At 53.7% G+C, this 13633-nt stretch overlaps 1 protein-coding gene across 8 annotated transcripts in view; it reads left to right on the top strand.

Annotated features, from left to right (window-relative positions):
• Positions 1 to 13633, top strand: part of LTBP2 (latent transforming growth factor beta binding protein 2) — a 96514-nt gene that overhangs the window by 58065 nt on the left and 24816 nt on the right. For all 8 annotated transcript variants that reach the window (XM_027120007.1, XM_027120008.1, XM_027120006.1 and 5 more), the window contains 7 exons: positions 4339 to 4413; positions 7358 to 7480; positions 9106 to 9270; positions 9526 to 9741; positions 10859 to 10878; positions 12103 to 12142; positions 13055 to 13168. In XM_027120007.1, the coding sequence (XP_026975808.1) occupies positions 4339 to 4413; positions 7358 to 7480; positions 9106 to 9270; positions 9526 to 9741; positions 10859 to 10878; positions 12103 to 12142; positions 13055 to 13168 (753 nt within the window). The remainder of the gene's footprint in view (positions 1 to 4338; positions 4414 to 7357; positions 7481 to 9105; positions 9271 to 9525; positions 9742 to 10858; positions 10879 to 12102; positions 12143 to 13054; positions 13169 to 13633) is intronic.

Here is a 13633-nt window from a genome sequence, read left to right as displayed (position 1 = left end):
GTGTCTGCTATTATTACTCATTCCATTTTGATTGCCTATACTATTCCGTGTGCTGTGCTTGACTCCAGAGACATAGCAATGACAAAGAAGGCAAGGTCCCTGTCCTCACAGAGCTTATGCACTAGCAGGGGAGATGGACAAGCAAACAGGCAGCCACAGCACAGTCCATTAAGCATTACAGCAAGGGAAGGCCTATGTGTGCTGGGAGCACTTGGGAGGTGCGCCTGGTGATACCCGCCCTCCCCCATCACTGCTGAAATCTCGCTCAGAGCCGTGGGTGAGTGCTGAATTCTCACCCCAAGCCAAGGTTTCTCCCTTCCATGTGCTCATCTAACTTCGACTTTCTTTCCCCCAAAGTGATATAAGCAGATTTTTCTGGATTGGCTGCTGCACTTGGTCTTACAGAAGCTGGGATCCAGCCCCCTATAGGAGGCCTCTGTGAGGTTTGAGGAAGGGGGCTGAGGGCCCTGGTTCGGGGTGGGTGAGGTGCAGGGTGCTGGCAAAAATGGGTGTCTCACGAGGAACGCTGGTTTTGACACTTCTTTCTCTCTAGAAGTCTGCCCTCACCAAGGGCTGTCCAGCCGACAGTTTCTCTTCAGGCCAGTGAGAAGGCAGAGTCCTCTCAGGAGGAAATCACTTTCTAGAAAAAGCGCATGTTTCCAGACTAACGGATGAGCCCCACTCCTCTTAGTTCACGCATTGCTCAGCTTCTCGGGGTACCCTGCAGGTGCCACAGCTGGTGCCCAGCCTTACTGTGATCCCAGCTCTCTGCCACCCCTCTCCTGCTCCGTCAGGAAGCAAGGTCCTTCTGCCTACACCACCTTGCTGCCCTAGCCTCCTGGCTCCCCCCTCCCTTCCTCTCTGGCTGTAGGAGGGACGTGCCCTTGGCAGCCAGAAGCTTGGCTGCAACCCCGACTAGGCCCCCTCTGAGCTTCACCTTCCTTCCTAACCTGTGAAACAGACAGGAAACAGACAGGAGAAACAGACAGGACAATAGCACCAAAGGCCTCAGGCCTCCGAAGCCCTGTCCAGATGTCCCCTTGTCTCAGTTCTCCCGGCCCCTGGCATCAGCCTCAAGATATTCCTTCCCACCTTCTGCGCCTGCATCTAATCAGCTTGCTTTCTGAGTTTCTCCAAACAACTTCCCCTCTTTCTTTCTTCCTCCCCGTCTTCAGTTCATGCCACCAGGCCCCGGGCCAGGCGCTCACATTTCCCGGCCTCACCCCATCCTTTTTCTCAATGTCAGCATTTTCAGAATACTCACTTATCGCCACACAGCGGCCTTTTAGGCTGAAGCCTAGTTCCCATGTGGAAGAACATGCAAACCCTGGGGAATACCACCTGTGGCAAAAAAGAAAAAATTACAACTTCAATTTACAGTTCTTTAATCTTAAAAAAAAAATTAAGCTTTACTAATTTATGTCCTCACTTGATCTCTATGTCAGACTGTTGCAAGTGTCCTCAGGGAAGTGTGGGGCTTCCAGGGAAACACGGCACCTCCTCATGTTTGTCTTTGGTATCACAACATGTAACGCATGACAATGCTGTTTGTGGGGTTCTTCAGTTAGGTTGTCTAGTTTTAAATAAAGCAGCCCTCACCAAGCGGAGAAATGACTCTAAAAAATTCTTGCAGAGAAACAGGATTTAAAATAATATGGGGGGCTTCCCTGGTGGCTCAGTGGTTAAGAATCCGCCTGCCAATGCAGGGGACATAAGTTCGAGCCCTGGTCCAGGAAGATCCCACATGCCGCGGAGCAACTAAGCCCGTGCGCCACAACTCCTGAGCCTGTGCTCTAGAGCCAGCAAGCCACAACTACTGAGGCTGCGCACCTGGAACCTGTGCTCCACAACAAGAGAAGCCGCCGCAGTGAGAAGCCCGCACACTGCAACAAAGAGTCACCCCCGCTCGCCACAACTAAAGAAGGCCCGCACGCAGCAACGAAGACCCAACGCAGCCCAAAATTAATTAATTAATTATTTTAAAATCCTCTTTTAAAAAATAAGTAAATAAAATAAAATAATATGAATAATCGTAAGCGATCCTTTAAAAATGCAATGCTGACACTTCTCCTCTGACATGTAATCGGCCATATTCCAAGGTAAAAATAATGATGACCTCTCAGATGGGACCCAAAATGGACCCCAGGAGTCAAATGATCAAGAAGTCTATATAAAATACAGCTTAAAAAAAAATACAGCTTATATCTACTATCGTTAATACCAGACTGCCTTCAGTGTATAATGTGCCCAGAGATAACAGCTAATGACAGAGTAAAAGCTATCTTGATTAGGAAAACATTTTAGAAACTTCCCTGGCAGTCCGGTGGCTAAGACTCCGCTTCCAATGCAAGGGGCCCAGGTTCAATCCCTGGTCAGGGAACTGGATCCCGCATGAATGCCACAACTAAAGATCCTGCATGCCACAACGAATATCTCGCACGCGGCAACAAGGATCCCATGTGCCCCAACTAAGACCCGATGCAGCCAAATAAATAAACAGATAAATGTTCAAAAAAAAAAAAAGAAAACATTTTAAAACACTGAGACACTCACATTTTGCTGTATAACTGGATGAAGGTATAGGTATTATTAACATGTCTCTTGGTATTTGCAAGAATCTATTTCAGAAATAAAATATATGAAGAACTATCTATTGTGTAAGCCACTAAAGGTTGAACCTGTTTAGAAGATAGAAGACCTATATTCTCCACAGTAAATGACTTCTTGAATAAAAATAAGGTTTACCCAATAACTCTATAAGTACAGCGGCTGATGTTAGGACCAGCAAGGCAATGGAGCTGGGGAATGCTAACTGGAAAGTCCCCTCCCTGTACCCTTCATAGGCAGGGTATTGCCACAAAGAAGTCAAAGCTGGGAGAAGACAAGCTGTCACAGGAAGTCATCATGCGGTTAACTTCATAAAACAAGATCTTTAAAGTATAAAGGTATCTTTACGGAGCTTCATATTGGAATAGTGTCTGTGGAAATGCCTGTGCCCCTTGAGAATTACTGGCTATGTCTTGGCAAAGGAATCATCAAACTGAAAAAGCAGTCCTTCTTCATTTTTTTTAAACAAAAAGATGGGTGTTCCACATTTCCTGCCTTTTTCTGTGATCACAGGCAGCTGTCAATAGTATACTACCTGCTAGCCCTTTTCAAGAAAAAACATCTTCAAAAAAAACACCTTCAAAGCACTTCTTTGGAGGTTGACATGCGAGTCTGACCCTCCAAGGTAGTGGAGATGTTTTCCCTGTTTTTACTGAATGTCAGTTGTTTTTGTTTCTTTGTTTGTTTTTGTTTTTAAGCATACTTTCTCTCTCTCTCTCTCTCTCTCTCTTTAAAGTAAGAGGAATGGTGTGAAATCAAGATAAGACATGTATCAGCACCAAAATACTGACAGTTATTGCCTTATTGGCCCGTCTGGACTCAGACCACTGCCCAGTTTTGTTATAAACTTTAAGCGGGGCTGCTTTTCAAGGAAGTTGTGGTGGGACAGAGCCTTTTGAAAATGAATGTTTGGAAAAAATTCCATCATCCTGTAATTTGCTGCTATAAATCCTCTCCCCTTGCATACTTGAAAAACTCAAGAACTGGGATATTCTAACTCTTTTTGACTTTATAAAAACAACTAGCTGACCTCAGGGAACGTGAAAATTACTAACCAAATTTCAACAACAACATCCCATGGTTGGTGAATGTGAGTGAATAGATATCATGGATTTATAAGTGCAATCGACGGTGAGCTTCTTCCAGGATCGGGGGCTTTGTCAGCTAGGCTGGCACTCAAACCAAGTATCAGAATAAACTGAACTTAGAACCAGACTGTGAATCGTCATATTCAGATGTTTAAAAACTAACAAAACAACTAGAGTTGTGTAAGATGCACATTGGGAGAAAGTGGGTGATGGAAGCACAGGACCTCACTGTACTATTTTTTGCAACTTCCTGCAAATCCATAATTACTTCAAAAACAAAAAGTAAAAAAAACAAAACACACAAATTTGTTCAATCACATGTTATATTGTATAACATTGATATCATATAATATATACTGTATCTAATAACTATATGACTATATTATTATAACTATATATACAAGATATCTAGTCACTAGGTATCATTTTTAGTAATAGCAAGTGGGCTGAGAGTAGCCTGGTGAGAGCTGGGGAAGGGATTTCAGCTAAGGAGGTGCAGCCACCCAGGGCAATGGCTTGGGGGGATGGGGCCTCACAGCTGCAGAGTGGGCTGGACATCCAGACTGCACCCCACTTCCCAGCATGGGTGACAGAGGAGCCCAAGGGCCCTCCAGTGAAACCTGTCTGTATCTTCAATCCTTAGCCTTCCCAGTGATTGAAAATGGCCAGTTGGAGTGTCCCCAGGGGTACAAGAGGCTGAACCTCACTCACTGCCAAGGTAAGAATAACCAGGGACAGGGCTGGGCTTGGGGAGCAGAAATAACAGAGGCTTGATGATGCGGGGAGACACCCACATCCCCAGATAGAAGGAGCAGCTGCCACTGTCTGAGTGGTCTCCACTGGGTACCTCTAAGCCCCAGCTTGGGGGAGCTATGGGGGCTGCTGCTTCCTGGGGGCCCAAGGAAGTCAGAGGATAGTGATGGTGCAGCTGAGAAAGCGCCTGGGAGCCAAGCCCTCCCCTCCTCCCCATCTCTACCCACCCCCACCCAGATCTGGGTGTGTGACTCTGTAGGGCTGTGTTGTGCTGTATCTCAAGGTGCTCCACGGTCCCCGCACATCCACTCACCTCCTGGGCTGCTCTCCCTGGAATGGGAAGACTTTTAACTCCAGGGTGGGAGATCAAGTCAGCCTGAGTTGGTGGGGACCACTAAGGACTCTTTCCAGCAAAGCACCTCAGCTTCTCAGGCCTCCTTCCCGAAGCCGGGAGCCGGGAGGGCACAGGTGGAGGGAATGGAGGGGGAATGGGGGAAGGCGACCATAAAGCACAGTCCTTGGCCTTGCTGGCCTGGCTGGTAGGCTCTGTAAGGCCAGCTGAGGCCCAGGTGCTCTGCATTAGAGGCCCCCAGAGGGGCAAGGCCCAGGGACACCTCAGGACAGAAGAGTGGGCAGGAGGGAGCTCAGCCATGGCTCTGAGCAGGGAGCCCTTGTTGGCTGTGGACCTGGCAATAGGTGAGATATGAGCTGGGCCTTCCAGCCAGTGGGAGGCTCCTGGGGTTGAGACAGCTGCCCCTTTGGAGAGCTTTGGGAACTGGACAAACCGCTGTCTGTGCAGTTCACTTTGCTTGAAGCTAGGTTAGAGACGGGATTGACCCAGATGGTCTCCTAGGTCCCCTCCCCGTGGAGGCTTCAGGAGAGAGGAGTCTGGGGCGGCTGAGCTATCTGCCTGTGGGGATTTCTGGCCCATGGATAAGAACAGGTGCTTGCACCCGGCAAAAGGGAAGACCTCTGACCCAGCCGAGCCCAGGCTTAGCCTCCCTCCAGGGCAATGAGGCAAGGACCTCACAGACAGTGGGTGTGGGGAGAAGTTGGTATTTTTGCCCTTAGAGAGTGCAACGGGGCTGCTCGTATCTAAACTGTCCTCAGTGGCCTCTCCGCCCGGCATGTTTCCTAGTCTGCAGTGTTAAAGTTATTCCCAGGATCTCGAATGTGCTCTCTGTCCTTCCTCCACCAAGCCCACAGGATTCAGGATGCCAAGGTGCCCTCCCCAGGAGGCCCTGCCCCTGAAACCTCCCCCTTCCCATGTCTGTGGCTGTGGTCTCCCTGTCTGGGATGGGACCCGCTCATCTCTGCACCTGCAGGCACCATCCCTCCTCTCTCCATCCTTCTCTCCTACTTCCACAGGCTAATTTTGGGGTATTGCTATGATCTGCATACACTGTGCTAGGTGTTAGTTCACAGTGATGGATGAGACACAGCTGCTGCCCCAGGTGAAGACAGATGCCTTAACAATTACACGCTATGAGAGAAGTGCTCTCGAGAGAAAGAGGCACTGGGTGCTATGGGATCCTATGGTGGGGCCCCTTCCCAGACTGGAGGATCAGGGAAGGTTTCAGGTGATACCTGACCTAGACTTAAAAAATGAATGGAGTTGGCCAGCTAGAAGGGGATGCGGGCATTCCAGGCCGAGGGACGAGTATGAGCGAAGGAGCAGTTTGGGCCGGCTGGAGTACAGCCAGTGCACCCACAGGAGATAACAAGTGCATCCCAGGGTCTCATCAGAGCCACCGGCCCACACACAAGTTTTTGGAAAATGGTGGAGGGCATTGGATACCAGGTGAGGGTTTAGAAGCTCCCTCTAGGAGGTGAGGGGGAGCCCAGAAGTTTCTCAAGCAGACAGGAGGCAAGTCAGATTTGAGTTTAGACATCACTCTGGCCATAGACTGGAGGCAAATGGATCAGTTCCCCGTCCCAGCTCTCCCTCCCAATAGAACATCCTGCTAAGCAGTGGTTCCCCTTGGTGCCCAAGCTGAGTCATCCTTCAGCCCCTTTACTCCTGTACTCAGGGCCAATTTCCCCAAAGCCTGTGAATGAGCAGGCGGCCCTGATGACACTGGGCTGCCATGTGTTATCTCCTGGCACTGGAGGTGGGCGGCCATCACAGATCTCCCATGCTCACCATCAGCAGCAAAGGTGCCATCGCTAAGAGGGCCCCTGACTTCTTGGAGCTCAGAGTGTGAGCACTGTGATTTCCCCGGTCCTCTTAAACCTCTGCTCCACCTCCCAGCACCTGCCTCCATCCTCCCGCCTCCTCGTCCTTGCCGGGGCCCCTCCATCCTGCAGCTTCTCACTGTGGACATGGTCCCTGGATCTTGGGTCCCGCAGAGATGCTTCAGGGTCTCTCAAGGAAGACTAAATAGGAGGGACTGGGCAGCCTGTTCTCCACCCTCCAACTCAAACTCTGCCCGCATCTACTCCCCCTGTTACGTCCCAGGATGCCGCTTACTAGTTGAGTGACTTTGGGCAAGTTACTCCTGGAGCCTCAGTTTCCTCACTTATAAAATGAGGCTGTGTGGACCTACCTGATAAAACTGTGAGAATTAAATAAGGTATCATATGCAATCCACCTGGCATACTACCTGGCATGAGGCACTCAATAAACATTAGCTCTTAATATTATGACCATTATTACCAGTTCCTGGACCCAGCGATTTGCAATTTTTATCTCATTTTATCCCCCTAACAGGACTACATCGTCGTTACTATTATTATCCCCACTTTACAAATAAGAAACTGAGGCCCAGAGCGAGGGATCACACTTAGTAAACGGCAGCTCTCTTATTGCTGTCTTTCTATTTGGAGAATCATAGGAGAACTCTGCCCCGACCCCTCCCCTCCATCAGGCCTCGGTGGGGGGCGCTTGGTCATCTCCGCCAACCCTGCAGATATCAACGAGTGCCTGACCCTGGGCCTGTGCGAGGACTCGGATTGCGTGAACACCAGGGGCAGCTACCTGTGCACCTGCAGACCCGGCCTCCTGCTGGATCCATCCAGGAGTCGCTGTGTGTGTGAGTGCAGGTGGGACCCAGGGTGGGGATGCTGAGAGGCGAGATGGGACCCTCAAGGTCCACGGGCCAGACTGAGAGCAGAAGTGCCCCTAGACCCTATCGCAGGGTCCAGGGGCTGCTCCTCCACCTGGAACTGGGCCCCAAGTACCAAACCTGATCCTTCATCCTGCTGGGATGGAGACAGTCACTGCTTCTCTGTTTTCTTTATGTATTTCTTTGAGGGCTTTGCAGTTTGGGATTTTCTACCTCCTCTGTTTTTTCTCTCATCATTACTGTCCCATCTGTTGCCTCATCTGCTTTGGGAGGATGTGTGTTGTCCCTGCTGTGACGTCTGGCTGAGCCGTGGCTGCTTCTTCCAGTGCCTGAGCTTAGCAGCCTGGTCCTTTCACTGCAGACCTTTCTTAAGGAGCCTGCCCATAGCAGGAGCAGCACTGCTGCCGGCCCCGGGGCCTTTCCGTAACCCTGCGGTCCCCGTGTGTCCGTGAGCGCGTACATGTCACTAGTCGTATCAGCATCGTGTCCATGTGTGTGCATGTGTGAACACCCAGGCAGCTGTTTCCAGTGACCTCTGTGGTTTCCAGCTGGGAGAGGCCCAGGCTGGCAGTGCCCCCCTCCACCCACCACTCCCCATGGCAGAGCTGACGGCACAGCCAGACCAGGGAGGCCTGACCAGTACTGAATAAAACCAGTCCCGACTGGCCTCTGCAAAGTAGCCACCCAGGTCGTGTGGGCCACCCAAGGCTCAGCAGAGTTCCCTGTGGCCGGCCAAGCCCTCAGTTTGTGAACCGCCAGGTACTGGGTCTGGGGAGGCCACAAGATGAACAGACTCCAGCATCACCCAGAGGGAGCACCCATGTGAGGGAAAGACTGGACCCAGCATCCCCAGGGCAAGGAGGTAGTAAGAGCCTTAAAGGGACAGCAGAGAACGAGGGGACCCAGAATGGGGAGAACCCATCTGGCCACTCTCAGGAAGAGCTCATGGTGACTTATTTATTAGTTCTGGATAGAGACCCTTCATGCAGGGAGGCAGGGTTGGCCCTTGGTGTTGTTATTCTCTAAACCCAGCATGGCTTACACTCACTGCAGTCCATGGGATTTTGATTCATGGCTCCAGCCAGGCAGCCATCAATCTAGCGAGCATTTACTGAGTATCTACATGCGCCAGACATGGCCCGGGGTGTCTGGGCTGCAAAGACGACCAAGACAGGGCCTGGTCCTCCAAGCTCCCCATCAGGCCTGTGGTTCTCGCCTCGTCTCATCTCCCCAGGGAGACTGTGGCCCTCAGAGCACACTGCTCCTCCCTCGTGCTCCCCAGGATGGGCTTTTGTAAACACGTATAGACTCAGAATCTGGAGACAAGCAGAGACATCCACATTTCCTGCTCTTAGCTTCCCCACATGAGGGTGAGAGTCAAGGGTCGCCTCAAACAGATAACATGAGGAGGTGCTAAAAGCATTCCTGCAGCTCCTCTTCCAAATGTTCTGTGAGCATTTTCAGGGCCCCAACGTCTACACTGAGATGCAGGCCAAGCCAATCTGAACGCACGTGGCCGGTCACTCCTCCACCCACTGCCTTTCCCCTCCCGCTGGCCACCTGCCCATCCCCACCTGCCGTGTCTGTTGCAGCGGACAAGGCCATCTCCATGCAGCAGGGGCTGTGCTACCGGTTGCTGGGGCCCGGCACCTGCACCCTGCCTTTGGCCCAGCAGATCACCAAGCAGATATGCTGCTGCAGCCGAGTGGGCAAAGCCTGGGGCAGCAAGTGTGAGGAGTGCCCCCTGCCTGGCACAGGTAACCCTCTGTCCTCATCTCAGCCCCGGCCGCCGAAGGGCTTCCTCCAAGCCAGTGGCCAGTTTCCCCTGCCTGACCTAACGTCAGGCCAGAAGACTCTTAATTTTCCTTCCTGTTCAACTCCTTAACCCAACCTGGGGCCCCTCCCTCCCTGCTGCCACATTGCCCTGTCCCTCAAAAGGCAGGGAAAGGAGGGCCCTGGGTTCCTGAGGGAGCAGCACCCCTCAGCTTGTCCTCTGACTGTTGAACTTGCAGAGGCCTTCAAGGAGATCTGCCCTGCCGGCCACGGCTACACCTACTCAAGCTCAGACATCCGTCTGTCCATGAGGAAAGCTGAGGAGGAGGAACTGACCAGGCCCTCAAGGCAACAGGGGCAGAAGAGCAATAGGACCCTGCCCAGACCAGCAGAGAGGCAGCCACTCCGGGAGGCCACCGGCACCTGGCTGGAGGCCGGGACCATCCCTGACAAAGGTATCTGGGTTGGGGAAGATGCCTGAGAGATTCCCCCTCCCCTCGGGTTACAGCACCTCAAAGAGCCACTGGACCCATGGCATTCCATCTCTGGGGCATTAGAAAAAGGAGTTCAGAGCAGCAGCACAGCCCTGGGAACGTGCTCTCATGGCCTGGCCTGATGACATGGCCTCACCTCCTCTTTCTCCTATATAGGGTCAAGAGGTACCCATGTCCCAGGGAGCTGCTGGTGGGGGTGGGAGAGGCCCGCCGCATCCTCCACTCCAGCTGACCAGGCCTTTCCATCCCTGGCCCCCGGCCACGCAGCTTCTGGGGCTGGTGCTCGCTGCCAAGCCTGAAGGGTCGGCAGGTGGATCCTGGGGAATCTGGGGGCTTTAGATCCCCTCCCGTGGCCTTAGAGTCAGAGCACTGGCTCCAGCTCAATCGCCTTGGGCCCAGGAGGCGTGGGGCTGGAAAGAGACTGGGCTCGAGGCACCCCTGGCAGGTGCCCTGGGAAACCACGCAGAAGGCAAGCCCGGGTTACTGGTAGCACAGGGTGCAGGAGGCCAAGGACATGTGAGGACCAGGAGACCTAAGTGATGGCCAAAGTGCTCCAGGAATTGGGAACAGACAGACACGGAAGTCAGGCAGAGCCCCAGTCATCATGGTAACCAGACACTGGCCAGGCCAGGAGCAACTCCTCCCCTTCCTAGAACTGTTGCCCTGGCCTGTAGCCTGGGGCAGGGGCGGAGTGGCCCGATGTGGTCGGGAGGGAGGAGGTGGCAGTGCAAGGAGGGTTGCAGCGAGGATGGGGTGGCAGTCCACCCATGGGGTGGACTGGCCCAGAGCGGGTGGGACTCCCGTCACCGGGGGCATCAAAGGAGCCCCGGAGGTTTCCTCTCACCAACTGACCACTTTGTATGCCTTCCAGACCTGGGATTCTGGGATCTGGGCTGGCCAGTGCCAGAAGGGTGGCAGGGGCAGAGGCAGGTAAAAAGAGTCTGGGCTCTCTCTACCACTGAGCCTGCAGGGGACGAAGTCAGGAGGTCATGGACTGAACCAGCCCTGGCCGTGGGTGGGAGGGAGAAGGCAGCCAGACCCTCCTCCCTGAGCTCACGCTCTCACCTTTCCTTCCCAGGTGACTCTCAGGCTGGCCAGGTAAGCGAGTCCTCCCACCAGCAAGTCGCGCAAGGGTGGCAGAGAGCAGGACGTGGTAGCACTGAGGCCGCAGGGCAGCGTCCCGTGAGGGAGGGAGGGGAGAAAGATGGAGTGTACGTAGGATTTTACTTGCAGAGAAGCCGTGGTGGGAGAGTTGATCCAAAGACCCAGTTTTACCCTAAAGGAAGTAATAACAACAGCTCCTGTTTTTCCAGCAGCTGCTGTGCAAGTACTCTCATTCGGGAAGCTCTGGGGCCCCCTTCAGAAAGGAAGCAGGAACGTGTCCTGTTAGTCCTGGCTGTCACTCAGGCTTTCATCACAGCAGATGAGGTCTAGAACTGGTTCCAGATTAATTCCGGATTCAGCACTTTCTGAGCCTGACTTGCTTAAGGTCTCAGGTCTCCTCTGTGAGTGGCTCGTGGGGAAGTAGAAGCAGAGCTGTGAATAGCCTCAAACCACTTCACTGAGAAAGGGGGATCCCACCCCCTCTCCTGAGCCCAGGATTTCCCTGCAAAGAACTGAGTGTCCTCCTAGAAAAACATTCCAGAAGAGTGAAGCTGCTTCTTCCCTCATCAGTCTGCCAATCCCTACCCTATCCCTTGGCCCCTCCAACCTGCATCCCTGACTCTCCGCAAATATTGTTTCCCCAGGGAGCTTCTTCTCTCCCTGGAGAAGCACGCATTGTCTCCCAGACCAAAGTTCTTCCGTGTCCTCCCAGCCCCAGCCATGCTCCTGGCCCTCTGCCATCCCCTGCCCATTTTTCTTTCCCCTGCTCCCCACAGCTCATCTACCTCTGTCCATGGGCTATGGTGAGAGACACCAGGGGTGGCCTGGGGTCCCAGCTTCACCACACTGGCCCTGTGACCCTCGGTAGACTGGTTAACGTCTAAAGCTTCTGTTGCTGTCTGAGATGTGGAGATCATAGCACTGATACGATACTTGTTGCTGTAACGCTGAGCTGGCCCATTCCGTACATCGGCTCCTTTGATCATCACAGCCTTCTACCAGAGGATAGTTGAGAAGATTCATTAAGACAGTAGACATAAAGTGCCTGGCAGAATGCCAGGGTGTAGTAAGAACTCATCAACACCTGGAATGAATGAAAGACTGAAAGAGGGAGTTAGTTGGACGGGGAGCCTGGAGGCAGGGGTGAGTGTGGAGGAAGGAAGCACATCATGGGGGTGACAGGGAAGCCAACAGTGACCTCCTCCCGTTTCTGTGCAGGTCACAACCAGTGTTACCCAGCTATCTGCCTGGGTCCCAGGTGAGTGCCTCCTCCTAGTGGTGCCCAGCAAACAAAGGGAGGGAAGGAGAGACCTTAATCTAGGAGTGGAGATAGTACCCGGGAGCTGGTGCAAGGCTCAAATCAGCTGAGGTTATAGATGATGAGACGTGTGATCAGTTTTCCTGGGAGCTCTGTCTGCGGAAGGTGTTATAGGTCAGTGAAAGGCACCGCGATGCCTTACAAATACCTCCGCAGCCACGACACTCTTTCTGCCCTTCATGGTGCTGGTCAGCAAGTAAACAAGACCAAAGCGGAAGGTCTGGCCGAAGCAGGGGCGGGTCAGGTACCCAGAGCTCTGCCCCCAGCCTGTCTTCCCTCAGGAAATGATTAGAGCTCCACAGAGCCCAGCTTGCCGGTCCCTGGGGCTGCAGACAGGGCACTGTTCAGAAGTCGGCTTCAGCTTCCTCTACTATGATGTGGACACGAATGCCTGCCTCTTAAGGCAGATGAGAAACTGGTGGTCCAGGCAGAGCTCTGTAAACTGTAAATAACTCTGCAGACAGAAGGAGAGTGCTGAAGTAGGAGTCAGGAGACCCGGGCTACGGCTCCATCCCCAACAAGCTATCGGCCTTGGACAAGTGGCCATTCCCACGAGCCTCCACCTCCTTCCCTGCGGAGTGGAGCCGGGAGACCAGATGTGCTCTAAGCCCCGTCAGGGCTCTCAGATTCTCTGACTCTGTTTGGGGCCAGGTTAAGTTTCAGGAGACTAAGAGGCAGGGGGGATGACCCGCCCTAGGTTCCACCCCTTGTTCTCAGAGCCCGATGGACTGGAGGGCAGGGAGGAGGACAGGGCACTGCACCTCTGCAGGGGATGTTGTCCAGGGGGTGGGAAAGCGGGCAGTCAAGGGGCTGAGGCCCACTCGCTCCCCCCCGCCCCTCTCCCCTCCACAGGAGACGCCACAGGAAGACCAACGCCGCCACTGCCTGGACAGGGGATCCCGGAGGCCCGGGCAGAAGAGCAAGTGACCGCCCCCACCGATGTGCTGGTGACCCCGGCCCCGTCAGGTACCTGCAACAGCCCCATGAGGTGTGGGTGGCCAGAGCCAACTCCAGGGCTCTCCCACCGGATGCACAGTGTCCAGTGAACTCCAGCCGGGGTCAGCGGCCCCGGCCGCATTCCGCAGAGAGCACAGGGTGCCCCTAGTGATTGGGGGAGTCCCGTCTGGAGCACCGGTCAAGCCAGGCAGGAGAAAGAGAAGGGGTGCCTTCCAGGAGAATCCACGGGGCCTTCTCAAGGAAGGCGAGCACATGGGGCCTCCGGGAGCCTGGCTCTTCCAGGCTGTTGACCCTGGGTCAGCTGAGTACCCTGGCGGTGGGCAGTCTCCTGCCCACAGGGAGGGCCGACTTTAGGGAAGGAAAATGGTTCTATTTCTCACAGTTGTTTAGCTGCCCTGGAGCCTGCGTTCCCCAGGCTCTGGCCGCTGCAGTGGTTGCGGGGTGGTGTGGGGAGATCCCCGGCACATCCACCTT

The sequence above is a fragment of the Aethalodelphis obliquidens genome, unplaced genomic scaffold (genome assembly GCF_003676395.1).
Source record: "Aethalodelphis obliquidens isolate GAN/ISIS:26980383/991018 unplaced genomic scaffold, ASM367639v1 scaffold21, whole genome shotgun sequence".
NCBI classification, from domain to species: Eukaryota; Metazoa; Chordata; class Mammalia; order Artiodactyla; family Delphinidae; genus Aethalodelphis; species Aethalodelphis obliquidens.
The sequence above is the reverse complement of the archived record's forward strand: the minus strand, read 5'-3'. Positions and strand labels throughout refer to the sequence as shown.